Genomic DNA, 18,277 nt, shown 5'->3' on the forward strand with positions numbered 1-18,277 from the left:
GTGTGAAAATGTGCCTCCGCGTGTTTAGATAGGGGTGGGGGGAAGTTGTAAATGTTTCTCATTGGCTGAAGCATTTTCTCTGGCAACGAGAAAACGTGATCCTGCCTGCAGAGGCACTGCAGTGTGTTGCTGCAGAGCTGGAGAGAGTGAACGCGAGGAAAAAGAGAGGCAGTGTGTGTGTGAGAGAGAGAGAAAGAGAGAAAGAGTGAGAGGAGGGGGTGGGCTGTCAAAATAAGCCACATGCATAAGGAGGGAGCCAGAAGCACAGAGACACCGAGAGAGAGGCAAAGCTTGTGTGTCTGAGTGTGTGCACGTATGCATGTGTGAAAACACTGCGCATGTGTAACTGCGAGTTGCACTCAGTGAAGCAGACGGAGGAGGAGAACGAGCGGTACTGAGAGGCAGCTGAGCCAAGAGGAGAGACAACAGCAGAGGAGAGAGGGAGAGAAGGAGAAGAGAGGCATACCTGAGGACCAGAAGAAAGGAACGGGCAGAAAGGAAGAGAGAGAAAAGAGGGGGGATTTACGTGCAGGTGCTGAAGTCCAGGTCACTGAACAGAAGAAACTGAATAACTGGAGGGAAATCAGGGGGATGGAGAAAGAGATAACAAGGGGAGATGCTCTGCCGCCGTCTGGGCAGGAAGGATCGGGATTGGGAGAGTGAAGGACAAAGGTGCTGGAGAGGAAAGGAGGAGAGCAACAAGGGATGCGGAGCCCAGCGAAGGCGGCCAGAGACGTGATGCATCCACCTCGCAACAGCTTCCTCCATCTTACATCTCCTCCATCTTTCCCTCCCCTACACTGCTGCTCGGCGTTCACTCTTGTATAATAAAAGGGAGAAGAGAGAGCGCCGTCCGTCTCAGGAGCAGGAGGCACACACAGGACGGAGAGGCAGAGCAGCTCGGTTTATCTTCACCGAGACATCGCAGCGAAAAAGTGCGCAGGCAGACAGGTGAGAACCAGACATGCATCTGTCTCATGGTGGAGACACAGTGTGTTGATCTTCAGATTCTGTGTTTGTGTTATGATCTGTGTTTCCAGCCTGTGAGGTGTGGCTCATCTATGTTGCGTTCATTTGTATCCATGTATATTTATACAAAGCTTAAAGGGGCAGAGGTATTCTTTGCCTTTTGGCGTTATTATGTTAAGCTGGGATTTGCGTGGTTGTTGCATCATGGTCGTCCATTTTGCAGACACACACAAACACACATGGATGTATGAATGGACGCGCACCTGCACACCTACCTCCTTATCTACGCTGACCATAAGTAGGAGCTGGAAGCTATGAATAGACCCTGATCATGTTTGGGTGCAGACGGTATCTTGAGGGTTTCCTGTCTCCAGCGGTCTTGACATTTGACAGATCTGCGCGCAGACAGGCAGCAGGGGCAGGAGGAGGAGGAGGAGGAGGTATAGGAGGAGAGGGGGGGCAATAAGGACAAAAAAAAAAGGAACGGCCTGTTCTGTAGTTGTCAGCAGCATTAAGGCATCTCCATATTGGCCATGCATTGGCGCTGCAGTCAGAGTGCTTGGTACACCATGCTGCGATTGCATAACTGCTGCTCCCGAACGCACCCCTCCCACATGAGATCAGCACGCTAAACCTCCGCTCCATCACACACACACACGCACGCAGTTCAAATCTTCCTCCCATCTCCCACATTATTCGGCCACGGCATCATCCACCTTGAACCTGTGCTGAGGCAGCCTCTTTAACAGAAAAAAAAAAAATCAATGGCCGCTGCTGTTACCGAAGGGCTGCGGGCTCTTCTTGCCGAGCTCTCCCCTCATAAATCTTCAATGAGGTCCATGGCAGGAAGAGCGATGTCGGTTATCGCTGTTATTTTTCGGCCTGTTGTGCGCGGCCTTTCCACCACGCACGCTGCTGCGGGAGCTACGTGGACGAGAACAAAGAGCACTTGGCTCAGTAATGAAATGCGAGGCAAAATGGCCGATGTCTGCCGTGAATGACAGCGGGCTGAATTATTGAAAACAACACCTTGCCACGCACGCACGCCGAGGGCCCCCGTTTCTGCCTGTGCAAAAAAAAAAAAAACACAAACATCATCAGCAGTTACACAACTGACTGTGAACATGGCAGACGGAGAGATGCAAATATCATATGTGGATCTAAATCCTGACGGAAAACACACAAATGTACTTGAATATTAGCTAGCTTAAAGTAGCTTGTTGTCTATGCATGTGAAGGAAGTGTATTATTTTACTCAAACATAATGCAAAACAAATATCTTTGCACACAGTTGCTAGCCTCTCATATATACAGTTGCTCTCATCTCCATGTGCACAGCCTTTCATATTGTATAACATCCCATGGTGGAAATAAATCCTCCTGCATTTACATGACTCTCATTTTATCTCTGTAAACTCTGTGATTTGCTGAGGAAAGCTGCAGCCAGAAAACGTACGGCAAATCTAGGGGGATTTTGCCCTCGGACCAGGCTAAGGTCATAACGTGTTACGCAATCAGAATACAGCATAAGAATGATGATAATAATAACAATAATTCCCCAAGCAGAACTGTGTTTTTGTACCAGCCGAGGTCTGAACGTGGATACAAATCTCAACATAGCTGGCATACCTGACAAACTGCTGGTACGTGGGGTAGAGGCACAGGGAGCAGGTTTTTTTTGCAGGCCAACATACAGGCAGATATGTAGACGGATGGATGGAGGTAGAGAGAGATGAAGCAGACAGACAGAGGAGGGGATAGGCGAATCCGCACCGTCGATGACTCATTCAGAACATGGTGCCCTTCTCCTGCACTCCGATCTGCACGGGTGATTGTGGGGGCCGGGGGCAAAGCTTTGTGTGTGAAACACAAGAAGAAACACGGCGATACGACAAGAATGTCCTGGCCCATCTGTTTTTCTCTTTGTCTTTTGCGTGTCAGTTTAATCACGACAGAGTCATAGCATTTAAAGTCGCCCACTCCAGCGGCTCGTATCAGCGCGTTATCGGTTTGTTTGTGTGTTCACAGGAATGTAAAGGGTGTTGCCCTGTGAGTGATGGGGAGTCGTCTGAGAGTGAGAACGCACTAGGACATGAGTGTGTGTGTGAATGCGGCGTGTGTTTAGCGGTATGTGGAATTTGCTGCTGAGGCAGACTCCTCCGACGACCCTGTGGTCAGCTCTCCTCTCCGTCTTCGTCCTCTCCGTCCTCGCGATGACGAGGTCAAATGCTTCTCGTGATTTCATTAGTGCGATAATTCGGCCGCATGAACTGCATCCAGAGCCGCGTACAGACACACGCAAACACAGGCACAGGCACCCGCACAATGTCAAGACTGTGGAGGGCTGCAGCAGTTTGCAGTGTGTTAACATGGTGGCCGTGTGGAAGATGAGCCTCTTACATAACAGGATAGGGCTCCGTCAATTAGGAGGAGGGTGAGTCAACACTGGCCCGTCAGGAGGCAGCCCGCATCACTTATCAGCTCTTTTCATAGCTCCGTCACCAAATTAGAGGGTAATTTTAGCCGCCACATCTCCCCCAGGCTCAAAGGCTCCTCGTGCAACCTAGATGCTTTATCAACTTGACCCTTTCTATTATTAGACATTTATTTTCGCGGGCCATCTGATTTGCTCACTCGTCGTTCGAGCGTGGATTGATAAACTAAATACCAACAAATATCAGATCTTGTGCTCACAGTGTTTCACATTTTTCACTTTCGATTCACTTTGTCAATAGGACAAGAACCCGACAGCAGTGACCCAAAGATTATTGTTTGTGAGAGGCTTTAAGACTGCTGAGCAGGAATAGAACACAAAATGGTCGATTTGCCGATCTGTGTGCAGACCGGTGACTCACAACTTCACCCACTCAAACTTTTTTTCGCCTTGCGTACATCTGCTTATGTGCTTTGTCTCTTTGATACCGTCATGTTATATAGCGTATAGCTTGTGGACAAATTGTGTGCATAATGTGTACACAGATGTTTGCCTTGTGTTTCCCCCTGAGGAATGAATGAATATTTTGAAACCGGAATCCTTTTTTATACATATATATTAAATTATTAATTATCTTTTATACGAAATTATAGTACAGATTTAGTATTTTGTTTAAGATGCTCTGAATCACACCAAACAAAATAAAAGCATGTTTCTGTACAGTTCATGTGATTTCGTGCCCCACTTTCTGTTGATCTGTGGCTAATTCATTAAATCATATGGTGTTGTTTTTATGAGATTCAACATTCAGGCTCAAAGCAAAGACAGACTTGGACGTAACTAAGATGCAGTTCAATTTAAATCAGTAAATATGTGACCAGAGAATAAATTAGAAAACTAAGAAGCTGAAGAGGCCTCGACAAGAACATGAAGCCCTTTATACTGAAGACAGATATGTTACAGTTTCTATCTAGTAATAATTATGATCAGTTTGTGTTATAGTTTTTTTTTTTTGTTATTATTAGCATGTTTTCAGGTTTATTGTTAGGTACCAGCATTTATGATTAAAAAATGAATAAAACCTCATAATCTGGACAGTTTTCTTTGCTATGTCTGTAAAGGTAAGGTGCATCGCCTCCTAAAAATCCTAAAATCATTGTTTTATTTTGGCTCCTAACTCCCAGGCTTATGAAACGTGTATGAATGACTGATGTGTGAGCAAGAGGATGAGAAAGAAACAGAGGCTATTCTGGGAGAAGTGTTGCAGCATCTCCGCGCTGCCCGGACACATTTGTTGAGATCGTTAGTGATGCCTGCGAACATTTCTTTTCTGTCTGCGGTGTTCATGTATGCCGACAGATTCACGGAGGAGGAATGGGAGAAACAAATGTTCTGTGGCCGAAGCACGTCTGCCTTTCGTTAGGTGCGTCTTTGTGATTTGGTGTGAATCTTCAGCAGAGGTTGGGGGCAGGAAACCACTGAGAAGTGAACAGATAAACAAACCATAAATAGAAACCAGGACCTGTGCTCCCTCTGCTCTTTCTTTTTTTTTTCTCTCTCTCTCTCTCCCTTTTTCCACCGCCATGTAGGTCACCTCCTCTGCTCGTTTTTTTTATTTATTTTTTTCGCCTCTAATGAATCATCATGGACGAGAGCCGCGCAGAACATGAACGATGTGTCATCCTCCCCCTTCTTCTGCTGCGTCGCAGCTATTGTTTTGGTCAAGATAAACATTTTCTTTCAAAAAATAAACCCACACTCAGTATGACACAAAGCCTCTGTGCCAAGTGTAACCTGTTCCCACGCGTGCTTGAGCCGAACCGACGCAGCGCACCAGATGACAGATTTAAACAGGAAGTAGGTAGAATGGCGAGAGCAGGGCCACAAGCATGTCACAATTACCTGCTCTGACCACAAAGTGTGGCAAGATGAGGCTATTATTTACTTGTTTGTCACACTCGCTGCCTTTTGCTTTCGACTTGCAGTTCACTTGTAGCTTCTAGTCTCATATTACTACTCTTTCAAAGATCTCATTTTCTTTGAGAGACTCATATTTAAGCCTAACATTAGAAAGGGGAATTCCATTAAATTTACTGCACATGCATGGTGTGGCGTTGCACGGTCTTACTTAACTCCACTAACATGTTACCAATAATGTTCCATTAACATGTATTCACAGGAATGTGTGAATGTACACTACCAGTCAAAGGTTTGGACGCACATTCTCATTTGTTTTCATGACTGCAACAGATCAAAACGAGAGCAAATTAGAGCCAATTCATGACATTAGTCAGTAATTCTGCACCAACATAACTGACAGACCTCAAACTTTTAACTGAACATCTTTGAGGTTATTTTACTTCTCTATGCCTTTCTAGAACAGTGGAGGAAGTTTAATTCATCATTAATTGGTAAAAAATTCACCGGCCAAACTACTTGTTCACTTCTTTACTTCCCCCTTTAGTTCTGCAGAAGCTCCAACCACCAGCTATGTGGATGTGTAAACCAACAATAAACCACAATACATCAGATAATTTACCTAGTGGTGTTTGTTCTTTGTAACTTTAAGTTACACATTATGACCTTTTAGAAGGACTTTAAAAATGATTTTCACGGTGCTTTATGTTTTTTACGGGTATAAAACCAGTAAACTGCTGCTACATACCAAGAGAGAACCACATCTTGCACACCACCAGCTCTGGAAACTGCAACAACAACAGGACCACAAAGGGATATTTGTAAAATCCGACAAAAGCATATTGGATTAGAATGACCCCGCCTTAAATGAATCAATTAACCTAAATCCTTTAGAAACACTTGTTTTGTATTTGTTCACTCCTTCCCCGCCTAAGATGACTACGGGTGTTACACCCAAGCACACTACAAATTAGGATAATCTTCAGACTCGGTAGCGCCCTGATTGCGCTCGTTCAAAAGACAGGCGTGCTCCCAGAGTGATAATTACCTCCGCCTTTGAAGAGATGCACCTGGGCCGAGGCCAGGACGCAAGAGGAAATGGGACAAAATGTATTTTCCCTCGGTAATCACTCTTGGCATCCTCCACCATCAGATAAGATGCACAGAAACTGATATTCATGCAGACAAAGCTGAGGGCATTCCAATCAATCAACACCGAGGTTTTAGAACAGCTGGAGAATTTAATAATTTGTCACGGTACTCGGTGTCGGCAGCACCTACTGTATGTATTTAGTAAAAAAAAATAAACAAGTAATAATAACACAGAAATCTTCTCTCGTCTTGTTTTTCCACAGGTAGATGAAAGACCAAAGGAATCTTGAAACACGTAACAGGTCTGAGCCCGAAGAGGGGAGACGAGCACAGAGACATTCTTCTGACTGTTATCACCGTTTCTGCTCAGTCGGGAGGACTGTCTGAGAGAGAAAAAAAAAAAAAAAAAAAAAAGAAAACCTTCACCCTCACCACTGAGGAATTTAAGAGCTTTGGACTTTGAAGGAACCATTTCAACAACTTTCATGAGCATTATAGGGCAACTCCCCGAAAAAAGGCCTCCTCCCTCTTTCTTATCAGCAAGCTACTGAAAGGGTCACACAGGGTTACCTGACCGGACTGGACCGAGAGCAAAGAGAAAGACTGAAAGCTCACATTTGACACACCCTCAGCCAAAAACAGGAAGTTAAGCTCGGCCCGTTTGAGCGGCAAAAAACATGTAAGGTACTGGGTATAACTCCAGCACAATACCTCTTGGACCTTTCTGAATCGCCTGTAATCCACTCCTTCACTCTGTGAATGCAGAAACCTGTACTGTATGTGTATATGTGAGCATCTGTGTGCATATGAGATTATTTATCTGTGTTATCAGTGAGTGACAACATATCCTTGTGCTGAAGTTGTCCTTGTGTGTGAGACTATCTTTTAGCAAACCCAGAGCCATCAGAGACAGCACAGGAACATCAGCAGAAGTAACGACACAAACAAAAGTACCTTTAAATAGTCAACACTGGTCAGACACTGTAAGCTGGACTTCAAACTTCTGTATATATTTGCTGTGATAGACTAAGAGAAGCATATCGTGGTGCTCTGGCTGAGCTCCTCTATCTGTCTCCCCCTCATAAAGACTCAGGTTGACAGAAGTGCACACCAAGGGGGGGAATCTCTGAGGGAAACATGGAGGCCACCATCCGTCCCCATGTCCCTTCTAATGGCTGACTTCGGACAAGAAGGCTAACCTTTTTACTCTTGAGCAGAACCAGGCAGGGGTGTCCAGCACTGATCGGAGCCGCAGACCCTCTCTCTCTTCCGCCTCCAACAACGTGCGAATGTCCTGCCTCAGGCGTCAGCCCGTCACCATCCCAATGGACACCGTCAAGATCATCCAGTCGGAGAAGTTTCCCAGAGAGTGCCCCGTGCCCGTCACCCAGCCGCGCTACGCCCCGCCCCCCAGAGTGGCATGGGACGGCGGAGGCGAGGGCGAGATCATCGTCAACCAGGCGTGCAGCGACCTGACGCTCGACGTGACGATGTCCCCCAGGCCGATGGTGTCGCCCCCGGCCCCCATGATGCGCAGGGAGCAGAGCTTCCTGGCGCAGCGCAAAACCAGTGCCAACGAAATCTGCTACCACCAGTTCCATTACAAGATGGAAGACGTCATAGTCAACCAGTACGTGCTGCGCTCCTCCTCCACCTCCTCCTCCACCTCCTCCTCCTCCTCGTCGGGGCCCGTCATGCCCTGCGAGCCCCTCGACTGCCCCACCTGCGGCCACACGTACAACTTCGCCGGGAAGCGCCCGCGCATCCTCTCCTGCCTGCACTCGGTGTGTGAGGAGTGCCTGCAGATCCTCTACGAGTCCTGTCCCAAGTACAAGTTCATCTCCTGCCCCACGTGCCGGCGCGAGACGGTGCTGTTCACTGACTATGGCCTGGCTGCTCTGGCCATCAACACCAGCATCCTGAGCCGCCTGCCCTCCGACCCCAACGGGCCCGTGCAGTGGGGCGGGGACGCCGACCGCAGCTGCTACCAGACTGTGCGTCAATACTGCCAGTCGGCCTGCACCTGCCAGATCGCCAACCCCTTGTCATCCTGTGGCATCATGTAGACAGGGGAGGGGTGGGGGGGTTGGGGGCATTGCAGGCATGACTCAACGCTGCTGCCCCCGACCACCACCGCCGCCACCGCCACTCTTTCCATCTATAAGCTCTACCCTCTCTGCCAATGCCCTTTTCTCTCACACGTACAGTAAATAACTCCCTCCATAGATGTTATCTCAATATATTTAATAGCACAGACGGACGCTGTGTGAGACTAATGGATGCTGCTGGTGGTTCGATAAATAGTAAATAAATGTATTTTATGTATGGACTGGAATCCTATTCGCCCTCTCTCGTTTGGTTGGACGTGTTTGTCAATGACATCTCTTTACATCGGAATGCCAGGGGAGGTCTATCCTCCCCCCAACCTAGGTGAATAAAGATTAAATAAATGAGAAAAGCACCTCTGTGTGGCCTGCACTTGTTATCCGGGTGATTTTAGCTGCAAGAGGCTTTCTTTTTCTTATTTGGATTGTGGCACTATAAAAAAAGCTGCAGTCATTAATAAAGCTGTAGTGACAGTAAAAGGAATATTACTTAATTACTTAAGTTTCCTTCTTGTGCAAAGGTCTTAAATGAGGTTATTTTAGAAATTTGATCGAAGTTCCTCAGCAGTGAGCAGGGGATAAAGCAGGTGGTAAAGCAAAGAAAAATATATGACGAATATCCTGTGGCCATGGTCCTAAAATGTGAAAATCTACTGCTTTTTCTTTCTTTACACATCTGTTGAAATGTTGGTCAAGCTCTTAATCTGGAAAAAATGTGGTGGGCATTCTTTTCTGACATTTTAAGGATTAAATAAGTATTAATCTTTTAGACAAATGATGATGAAGATTTGTTGCATCTATAATTGGGACACATTGCCTCCTCTAGGATATAAATACTATGTATATTTTTGTATTGAGCAGAAATGTCATTAGAAGTCATATTTTCATGTGTGGACAGCGGTGTTTATTGTACTGAAGCAAAGACAAAACTGATAAGAAATTCCGAGAGGAGCTGAATATACATATGATCATTTGACAGCGTCGGCTACAGCATAGCCTCTAATCTGCAGGGTAAAATAGCCATATACTGATATAAATTGCACGTTGACAGATTAATGAGCTATACATTTAATCACAGTTTTATACAACCTGTCTCCATTTGTCAGTATAAATAATAAAAAAAAGAAGCTGTAATAAATAAACAGATTGCTGCATCACTGTCTGAGTAGGAAGTCATTTTGAAACCAGTGCTCGTACTTTAAAGGAAAAGCTTTCTCCTCCTCAGAAACCAAAAACGTCGAAGCATCGAGACGGACGCCGCGGTGCATTTATCCCGGCACACTTTTCCCTCTCCTCTTGAACAGCTGGCTCCACCGTCGCCGGGCTGAGTTTTTCTCAGATGGTTGCGTCTGTAGGCTTTGCAGATAAAAAATTCATCAGGCACACATAAAACGAGCCATGTGAGAGGCAGAGTGTTAGCTAAGGCTCGTCGAGAAAGAAAAAAAAAAAAAAATGGACAAAATGTTCAAGAGGAACAGATGCACTGGCTGAAAATGAACCCTCACCGAAGCCTCTCCATCTACTGTGCAGCATTAGATGTGGACCGCTGCATCCAGTGTGGCTGGCTGCCATGTCAGAGCAGCGCACACATTTCCTCAGAGTACCATCACAAGATTAATAACCCTGCCCCCTTAGAGGTTGCAGCTATAAATACTCACCTCTTTGTATTTGACACGAAAGACATGTCCCTTCTCAGAGATGAAAGTTTTGACCTCCAGTTACTTTTATTTGTCTCCTTCTTTTCCAACTTCTGCAACTGAAAGATTATGAAATAAAAGGACATATGTCTTATATATAGAAATTCACAGAACACATCACAACACTATTTACTATTAACCTGGTAAATTTGGTTGTGTTAATTACTTCACTGAACTTTAAGTGTGCTATGTGATGCATTCGAATGTAATCTACCTGTAGTTCGTGGTCTTCCTCATCCTTCTCCATGAGGTCCACTGTGCTCAGATGCTGCCCTCTACAGTCTGAATTAAACCTCTCTGCACCAGAAACACGCACATTGAATTTAAAACAGGGCTTTCATTTCCGAACAACAACAACTGCACAAAATATTACCCAAAAATGGCATGTCAGGAAGGAAATACGTGGGAGAGGACTCACTCAAATGCAACGTTGACAGATTTGTCTCTGAGGCTGATTTCATTCGTAAATGCTTGTTTTTTGGTCTCTGGGGTTTGTAGTCAGTGCTTTCTGCATTTTCTGTACTTTGAAGCGGTAGACAAGGCCTGAAGTCCTCTTCAACAATTGTAGAGTCACTCTGACAGGTGTCGGAAGACTAAAAGGAAAAAAGAGAAATGAAGGACGCCGTTGTGCTATAATTTAGATCAATCCTCAGGCTAGGAGGAGGCATCTTGCCATCAGCCTGTGCCAGGGTTTTTAAACTGTGGAAAGTGTGACAAAGTCTTAACTGCATTCCAAAGATGTCAACCATGAATGTCTGAACTTGGCACACCTGCACGTCTTGGTGTAGGCAGAGGGCATCGGTTTCCACGTACAACTCTCGGCTCTGCATCTGCTTTCTGGCAATTTCTTCCAACATCTGACACACGGCCTCCAAGTAGCTGAGCCCAGGACTTAGTGTTTTACTCTCTTTTACATCAAAGCTCTGCAAAGACAAATGAGAAAAGAAAATGTTATCGAGTATATAATACTTTACTTCCGTTCTGCATCCTTGGAAACATATGAGAACTTACTTAAAGCATTAGCACACAAGTGTGGCTCAGATTTATTGGTCCAGACTGAAATGTGTCTGCAATTACTAGACGGATTATCAAAAATTCTTTTCAGGGCATTCATGGTTTCTTGACAATGAAATAGCATCATAGTATTGACTCATACGGGCCTGGACACACCAAATCTAAGTCAAAGAGCTACCAGTGACAAAGACTGACTGTGATGTCACCTTGGCTATGCAGATTTAAGGCCGGCATGAGAGGAAATAACTCTTGACACCAGCAGTGAAACTTGCACTTGTGAGCTTGTGGTTATGAAAAGATCGGCTGTAACATCGGCTGTAAGCTGCCGCTGCTGACACTGTTGGTGTCTTGAAGCCTCCAAGCCATACTGTGGAGAAAAGCTAATGGACGGCTAGCAAACACTATACAGCACAATGACATCTTATGAACTTTACCAACAACTTCCACTGACAAGGTCGTGAACATCATAAGAGATTGAACTTCATTTGAGAACACGGCATATTCCTCATTCAAGAGGTTCTAGGACTAGCTAGGAGGCAAAGTAGCTAGAAAGGGCTGCAAACTGTTTTATAAAGCTGGCAATGAATCATGGTGGTTAGCTGGTCAACAACGATCCCCAACAACAAGACCGGGACCACACTAAAAGAATGAAAACTTTTGTATTATCTTATTTTATTAACCATCTGCATTATGTTTTATTTTGAAAAATGACCACCTCGTCCAAGCAAGCTCCAGCCAAAATGAGCAAAAGTATGAAGTATGACAGAGCTTCTTTGAAAAAAGATAAACAGCTAATGATGACAAAGCATAAAACTCTCAGAGTGCCAACAAAAAGAAAACCGTCAGCCTGGTGTGTCACAGACAGTCCTTGAACTTTTAAGTGATCTCTCGACTGATTTCAAATTTTCTGCAGACGTTTAATCCGCTAATTAAAAAGTGCGTTAAATTTTCACCTCGGCAAAATTTCACATTACAACTTTAATCTGCATTTGCTGTTTAGAGCTAATTTTCACATGTTAGCATGCTGCGCTAGAATGCTAGCATTAGCATTATTGTTCCATCAGGATGCTACCGAAATTATAGAACAGATCTTATCGTGGATTATATTTAATGATGATGTTAAATGCTACCTTACATATATATATATTTATTAAATGTATTAAGTGGTTGTTTCATGAACCTTGAAATTTAAAAGGAAGTATCATCCAAATCCAGATATTCAAATCATCATTTGAAATAGTATTTAAATGTGTCATTTTATTTACTTTAAACTGGTTCATACATTATACTGCATGACTCTGTAACATTGCTCAAAGCCTTTAAACCTTCGCCAAAAAACACAAGGAAATAAGTACTGTATACACGCCCACATCATAAAACAACGCTGAAGAGTAATTAAAATGCGCAAATGCTACACTCTATCCAGTTGTGTCGACTCTACTGTGTCCTGTCAGCACAAACTGATTTTCACATTAACGTGACAAGGAATGTATTCAGTGTTTTCTTAGTGGTTCAAGGCACGAAAACCAAATTCCGCATCATGACTAATTGTTTTTTTTCTTCTTCTACTGTTTGGTAAAAAAAACTATGTGTGTGTGTGATATTTGTCGAAAACTGTTCAGCGTCCTGCACCTGCCTCTATGACCCATTCCTCTCATGCTTGTCACCTGGGCAGACTGGTTTATGATCCCTCGCGCCAAACGCCGACTGGTGACAGGCCGTGAACTTGAAAGAGATGAGTAATGACATGCCTGTCCCTCTTTGAATTCGAGAGAAACTTTGTGAATGGGTGTTGCAACCCTTTAACTAAGGTATCCGACGAGGCCTTGTTAAACCTCTGGGAACCTCTGTCAGGACTTCCGTTCACGACCGGTGCAAGACCGTACATGTAGCACAAACCGAAAATCTCGAATTCCCACACATTGAGACACAATTATAGGAATCTCACCTCTGATCTGTGCCTGTCACAGCTCTCAGACAGGGGCCGTCTGTATATTTCAGACATGTGCCTGATGGGAACAGACGGGTTGGCCGTCCGTCTCACGCCAAAACTTTCTAACCTTTCACCTCTAAGTAACTGTGATGTGTGGCGTTTGGGCTGAAAAGATGCCCGAGGCCGTCGTCTGAGCACCTCCTCCACAGTCGGGGGTTTCGCATTGTCCTTCAGAAGCTGAGACTGAGTCCTTTTAAGTGTCTCCTCTACTTTGTGCACGGCGGGAGAGTCCTCCTCAGCTCGGCTCGGACCAAGGTGAGGGGACGAAGTAGACGAAGGCACAGGAGACAGTGACGTTGATGCCGGGCTGAGTCCTTCACCCTGTGGTGTAAACAAATCCATTTCTGAATTGTCTGTCGAGAGTGAGTGGGATGCAGCAGGAATAGACATGTCGCAGCTGGCTGTCTCCACGCCGGAGTCCACAGACTCTGACCGCAGGTTAGTTTCCATGTCAGAAGAAGGTGTAAGAGGCTCTGTTGCTTTATTTCCAGGACAGTCAGAGTCAGGGCACACGCTTTCTTCAGTCACCCAGGCCTCCATGAGGTTCCCAAAGCTCCTGTACAGATTCATGTCCAAAAAGGGGTCTCCTCTGTCCCGCACACCTCTGCTGTTCAACTGCAAGACTCAACTGAACAAGACACCGGTGTAGACTGCCTACGCACTCATTGGCCGAGGTGAGCTGGTGATGTAGACTTCAAAACATTCACTCCGGCCCGCCTCCGCTCCTTCGCCACGCCTCTCCACATCACAGGACAGGGCTGCATGTTGATACCCGCTCCTTCTTGTCCCCAAATACTAGGAAAAAGGTGACTGAACTGCAGCGCTATTTGAAATGGCTTTATTTGCCCTCACACCTCACACTGAGCAAATCCAAAAACATAACAAGAACAAGCCACGACACAGTCACACTGATGTAACCGGGGAACTTTGTGCCTTAATACTGAGAGTGAAACAAAACTTGACAGACAAGGTAGGTGTAAACAAAGAAATTAATTATGGAGTGGGGGAAAAAAAAGATTAATCCTGCCAATTACTTGCTTGCCATAAGTTCACTTACTGCCGTGACCTACTTGCCTTAACAGAAGAGAAAGATAATATGCTGGAATTCCACAGAGGATATTCAGAGTTATGGTATGTGTGCGAAAAGCGGAAATGGAAGAAGAAGCCGAAACAGTAGACGGCGTTTCGTCACTCCAACAGATTTATCTGGAGCTGTAGGAATGTGTTGAATGGGCTCCTGTGTGCTGACATGATCTGCATTCTCCAGGTGAACAGTGACGGTCGTGGGTCATGATCTGATCTTTTTTAATCCAGGAAACACAAATCACATTTTTTAAAAGCCAGTCCTCACTAACACCATGCTTTAAATATTCTTTCATTATTTACTTAATTACATCCTCATTCTGATTATTTTTTACACCTCACCATAAATACTTCACTGCATTCTAGTTCATATATATATATATATATTAATACATATTTGTCCAGTTCTCTGTTGTGTACAGTGAGTTCATATTTTGTTGGTGTGACCTTGTGAATATATAAATAAATGGTTAAATTAATATTCTTCCAGTTTCCAGTCGACAATTTTTATGTAATTTATTTCTTTACTCGTTTTTACAAAGCGTGTGTTACAATAAATAACAAATGAATTAATACATTTTGATTTTGATAAATTAATGAATTAATAAAAAATTCCATCTGTTTTCATTAGAAAACCATTTCTAATTATATAGATAATAGAGAATTAGCACTAACATTTTTGCCTGCTTGTGTGTGTGTATTTATTTCTTTGTTGTGTATACTAAAGCATCCTCTTTGTGTGTCTGGCAGAATAAATAAATAAATAAATGTTCCTCTATAGCTCCCATTATCTTAAATAGTTTTCTAGTACATTTTTTTTTCCCATTAGTTTGTTGTGCGTGCTGGGGTCACCTTTTTGTGTAGTAGCTATGTATGAATAAATTAATAAATAAATGAACGAGTGAACAAATATTGGTCCTCAAATTATTTGAAAGAATAAAAAAATAAATAAACTTAAAAGAGGGTGTGGAGGGACCAGAATTTAGTATTAAATATCTTCGTCTACATAGTCATTTGTTTAGTTAACTGTGTCTAATTAAAATAACATGACAGGTATTTCTAAAACTCCAGAAGGTCCAAGTGGCTCTTTCATGCAGAAAGTCGCTAGGGGTCGCTGTTGAGCAATTATGAAGAAAATCTGTTTCCTGTTATTTTCGACCTAATCTTTTTCTTTTACATACGTATATGTGTATTAAATATATATATTATTTGGAAAGGTTTTACAGCTCATTAAACGTTCTCAGCATCGTTTGAAGGTTCAGATGTGTGGAGCTCGTCCTAAATTGGTAGAAATGCTTATGGAAATATATAAATGAGACCTTACACATGCTCAAAATATAGTTAAATATAACTCGGAAGATAATATTACTATTGCGTTTGACACTACATGCAAATATGTACATTTTCATATGAAAATACCTATTTCTTACACAGTTTAAATTGACCACCCTTCAACACGGACTAAATTCCCATAGTGCGCTATCACATATCAAACAATCGTCTTCGTCTCCTCGCAGGTAAAGTTTCTGCGCGCAGGTCGGCTGCACCACACTGAACTCAGTGTCAGTTTGTTTGAGGTTGATCCCCTGTAGCAACCAGTAAACAGTCCTGTCTGCATGGAGGGAGAGAGCTGCATCAACGGGACCAATATGGAGCAATATGCCCCGAAATTCAGCCAAGTCCTGCTGACACCGGATCCACATTACATCCCGGGGTAAGACAGAAATACTACTTTATAGATGAGACTTGTTCATTACCACTTGAACATGAACAAAAAAGGAAACTGACCCCAGATATCTCTACCAAATCCACCTTTCTCTCTCAAAAAGGTGTCAGTCAAATCTTCTAAAATACCAATAAGTGACCATTTCTTATTCCTTTTTTTTTTATTACAAACACTGGCTCTGTGGATGCTTGACTTTTTTTCTAAAGGTATTCAGGCTACTGCCCACAGCTCAAGTTCAATATAGCCAAGACCTATGGGAAGCTCACAGGAGAGCTGCTGACCAGTCCCGAGGTGAAACATTCCAGCCGCCTGGTCCTCCACACGGGTCACGTCCCCTCCACAGACACACCCAGGAGCTCCACTGACAGTAACTTGAAGAGGATGATACCTGGGTACACAGGCAGGTATCACACACCGACAGCGACGTCAACAAAGTAACTGAACACCACAGGGTGACTTGGATTTTTTTTTTTATTATCAGATAATGTCAGACACTATTTAAATGTGTGTGAACCGACTAAATGACATGAATCAGCAGTGTGTAGCTATCATTAAAATCTGCTTTTAAAAGGCCTTTAAATGTACGTGTGAGTCTTCGCTGCAACACGAGACCAAACAATCTGTGTCCCAGCTGTTAAATTATTAAGGAATAAGCCACCAGTTCAAACGGATAAGTGTTGAAAGTGAACACAGCAGAAAGCTGCAAAGAAGGGGCTTGTAAGAGTAAGTAATAATAGGGATATGGAAGGTTTATGAGGTGGCTGACTATAAAATATGCAATATTGTGTAAAAGTTAAAGTGTTTGTTCTGAAACCTTTGAGAAGTGATAGCCACACACATAAAAAAAGAGAACCACTTCAGTGGTTTCTGGGTTTATTACGTGGACTGTATATTTGTCTTCTCTTTCATCTGCGCATTCAGCTGTAAAATGTATTATTCTATAATAAACCACAGAGGAAAAAACACACATTCATCTTAGCTGTACTGAAGTGGAGACTAATAAATCGAAAGTACGCAGTCTTAGAGGCTAGACGCTGTCTGATATCTGAACCTTTCATCTTGCTGCTTTATGCTTAAGGCTTCATTCCAAAGAGACAGAACTACTTCGCCTGCAGCTACTCTGAAACGTGCCACAAAGCTCTGAGTGAGTTTTACCATGAAGGGGAAGTGAGGCTCCAGCGGCAGTCAACAGACCTGCCGGTTGTTGTCAACCACAGGACTCAACAGACTGACGTACGGTAACCTCTCCTTCTCTTTCTCTCTCACACTGTTGACGTGACACCTCTGAATGGGCTCATTTTCTTTTAAATATCTAACTCCAATGTACCACCTAGCATACCTCATGGTTCACTAGAATACTCTTTTTGTAGGATTTGGTGGTTTATTGGTACTAACTACATATTCTTGTATAGAATCACACGTTGTGATTGTTTCTGACGTCTTCACATTTTAATGGTTCGCTGTCATCTTCTGGCCCAGAGACTGAAACCACCTCTGACGGTGATCTCCGACAAAGTGATCACCTACAAGCCCTTAAAGCCCTTCGTACCCACTGGGAAACCATATTTCATGGAGGACGATAACCCACAAAAGTACTTCATCCCAGGTACGACACACAGGACCCTTAACAGATGTGTCTTAGAGACTCATGTAGAGAATTAAGGGAACATGAAGAGCAAACAACATCAACCAATCCATGGTTATCGTCCTAAAATACTATGTATGGAACAGTATACACGTCTTCAGACTTCATGTGAAAGGTGCTTTAGGAGCACAAATCCTCTAGACAGACTTCAGCCATGCAAATTCTTATCCTTCTTGTTTGTCTTTTGTAGCTGGGCTGACAAGACTTTTCATAAACTCAAAACAACGAGCTAAATGTAGAGAACAGCTGATGTTCTTCTGCTAAGAAGTTACCTTCGCATAGACTAAACTAATATGCGTTTTTGCAGGATTTGCAGGTCACGTGCCAAAATCTCGCTTCCTGTTCGGCAAAGTTTACCCCATCATCACCAACCAGGCACTGACCGAGTTTGGGAAGCAGCACAGTTACTTTAAGTCCAAAGACGTCTCAAGCAGGACGAACAGTTGTTCACCCACCATGCCCACTATCTATCCACCCAACAGAGGTGGGGCGCCATCCTTCTGCGTGAGCAACACGCTTCATGTGACAAATTATCTGACTAATAGAAGTTACTGAAACATAAACAGGGTGGCCGCCGAGTCAAAACATATTTACATGTTGAA

General features: G+C 43.8%; 3 protein-coding genes across 3 annotated transcripts; 2 read left to right on the forward strand and 1 right to left on the reverse strand.

Annotated features, from left to right (window-relative positions):
- Window positions 1-126: 126 nt before the first annotated feature.
- On the forward strand, window positions 127-8,873 carry rnf208 (ring finger protein 208). Its single transcript, XM_047569523.1, has 2 exons — window positions 127-951; window positions 6,676-8,873. The coding sequence occupies exon 2, from the start codon at window positions 7,702-7,704 to the stop codon at window positions 8,476-8,478; it is 777 nt and encodes a 258-aa protein (XP_047425479.1). The 5' UTR covers window positions 127-951; window positions 6,676-7,701; the 3' UTR covers window positions 8,479-8,873.
- An 848-nt stretch (window positions 8,874-9,721) lies between these two features.
- Window positions 9,722-13,881, reverse strand: si:dkey-106l3.7. Its single transcript, XM_047569522.1, has 6 exons — window positions 13,177-13,881; window positions 10,985-11,137; window positions 10,633-10,807; window positions 10,429-10,511; window positions 10,176-10,273; window positions 9,722-9,873 (listed from the first exon to the last, which is right to left on the reverse strand). The coding sequence occupies exons 1-6, from the start codon at window positions 13,789-13,791 to the stop codon at window positions 9,786-9,788; spliced, it is 1,212 nt and encodes a 403-aa protein (XP_047425478.1). The 5' UTR covers window positions 13,792-13,881; the 3' UTR covers window positions 9,722-9,785.
- A 1,654-nt stretch (window positions 13,882-15,535) lies between these two features.
- fam166b (family with sequence similarity 166 member B) lies at window positions 15,536-18,237 on the forward strand. The gene is made up of 5 exons (XM_047569018.1): window positions 15,536-16,018; window positions 16,237-16,430; window positions 17,109-17,263; window positions 17,510-17,636; window positions 17,983-18,237. Exons 1-5 carry the CDS (start codon window positions 15,921-15,923, stop codon window positions 18,228-18,230), a joined length of 822 nt encoding a protein of 273 aa, XP_047424974.1. The 5' UTR covers window positions 15,536-15,920; the 3' UTR covers window positions 18,231-18,237.
- Window positions 18,238-18,277: the final 40 nt, after the last annotated feature.

This window comes from Mugil cephalus, chromosome 19, assembly GCF_022458985.1.
Source record: "Mugil cephalus isolate CIBA_MC_2020 chromosome 19, CIBA_Mcephalus_1.1, whole genome shotgun sequence".
NCBI classification, from domain to species: Eukaryota; Metazoa; Chordata; class Actinopteri; order Mugiliformes; family Mugilidae; genus Mugil; species Mugil cephalus.

What these genes read in the sequence shown, in the direction of transcription:
- rnf208 (XM_047569523.1), top strand. Translation starts at nt 7,702, where the DNA reads ATGTCCTGCCTCAGGCGTCAGCCCGTCACCATCCCAATGGACACCGTC.
- si:dkey-106l3.7 (XM_047569522.1), bottom strand. Translation starts at nt 13,791, where the DNA reads ATGAATCTGTACAGGAGCTTTGGGAACCTCATGGAGGCCTGGGTGACT. An exon ending in GTGACAGGCACAGATCAGAG is followed by an intron (nt 11,138 to 13,176) that starts GTGAGATTCCTA and finishes TTGTCTTTGCAG; the next exon opens with AGCTTTGATGTAAAAGAGAG. An exon ending in GCCTACACCAAGACGTGCAG is followed by an intron (nt 10,808 to 10,984) that starts GTGTGCCAAGTT and finishes TTTTCCTTTTAG; the next exon opens with TCTTCCGACACCTGTCAGAG.
- fam166b (XM_047569018.1), top strand. Translation starts at nt 15,921, where the DNA reads ATGGAGGGAGAGAGCTGCATCAACGGGACCAATATGGAGCAATATGCC. An exon ending in GATCCACATTACATCCCGGG is followed by an intron (nt 16,019 to 16,236) that starts GTAAGACAGAAA and finishes TTTTTTCTAAAG; the next exon opens with GTATTCAGGCTACTGCCCAC. An exon ending in GATGATACCTGGGTACACAG is followed by an intron (nt 16,431 to 17,108) that starts GCAGGTATCACA and finishes TTTATGCTTAAG; the next exon opens with GCTTCATTCCAAAGAGACAG.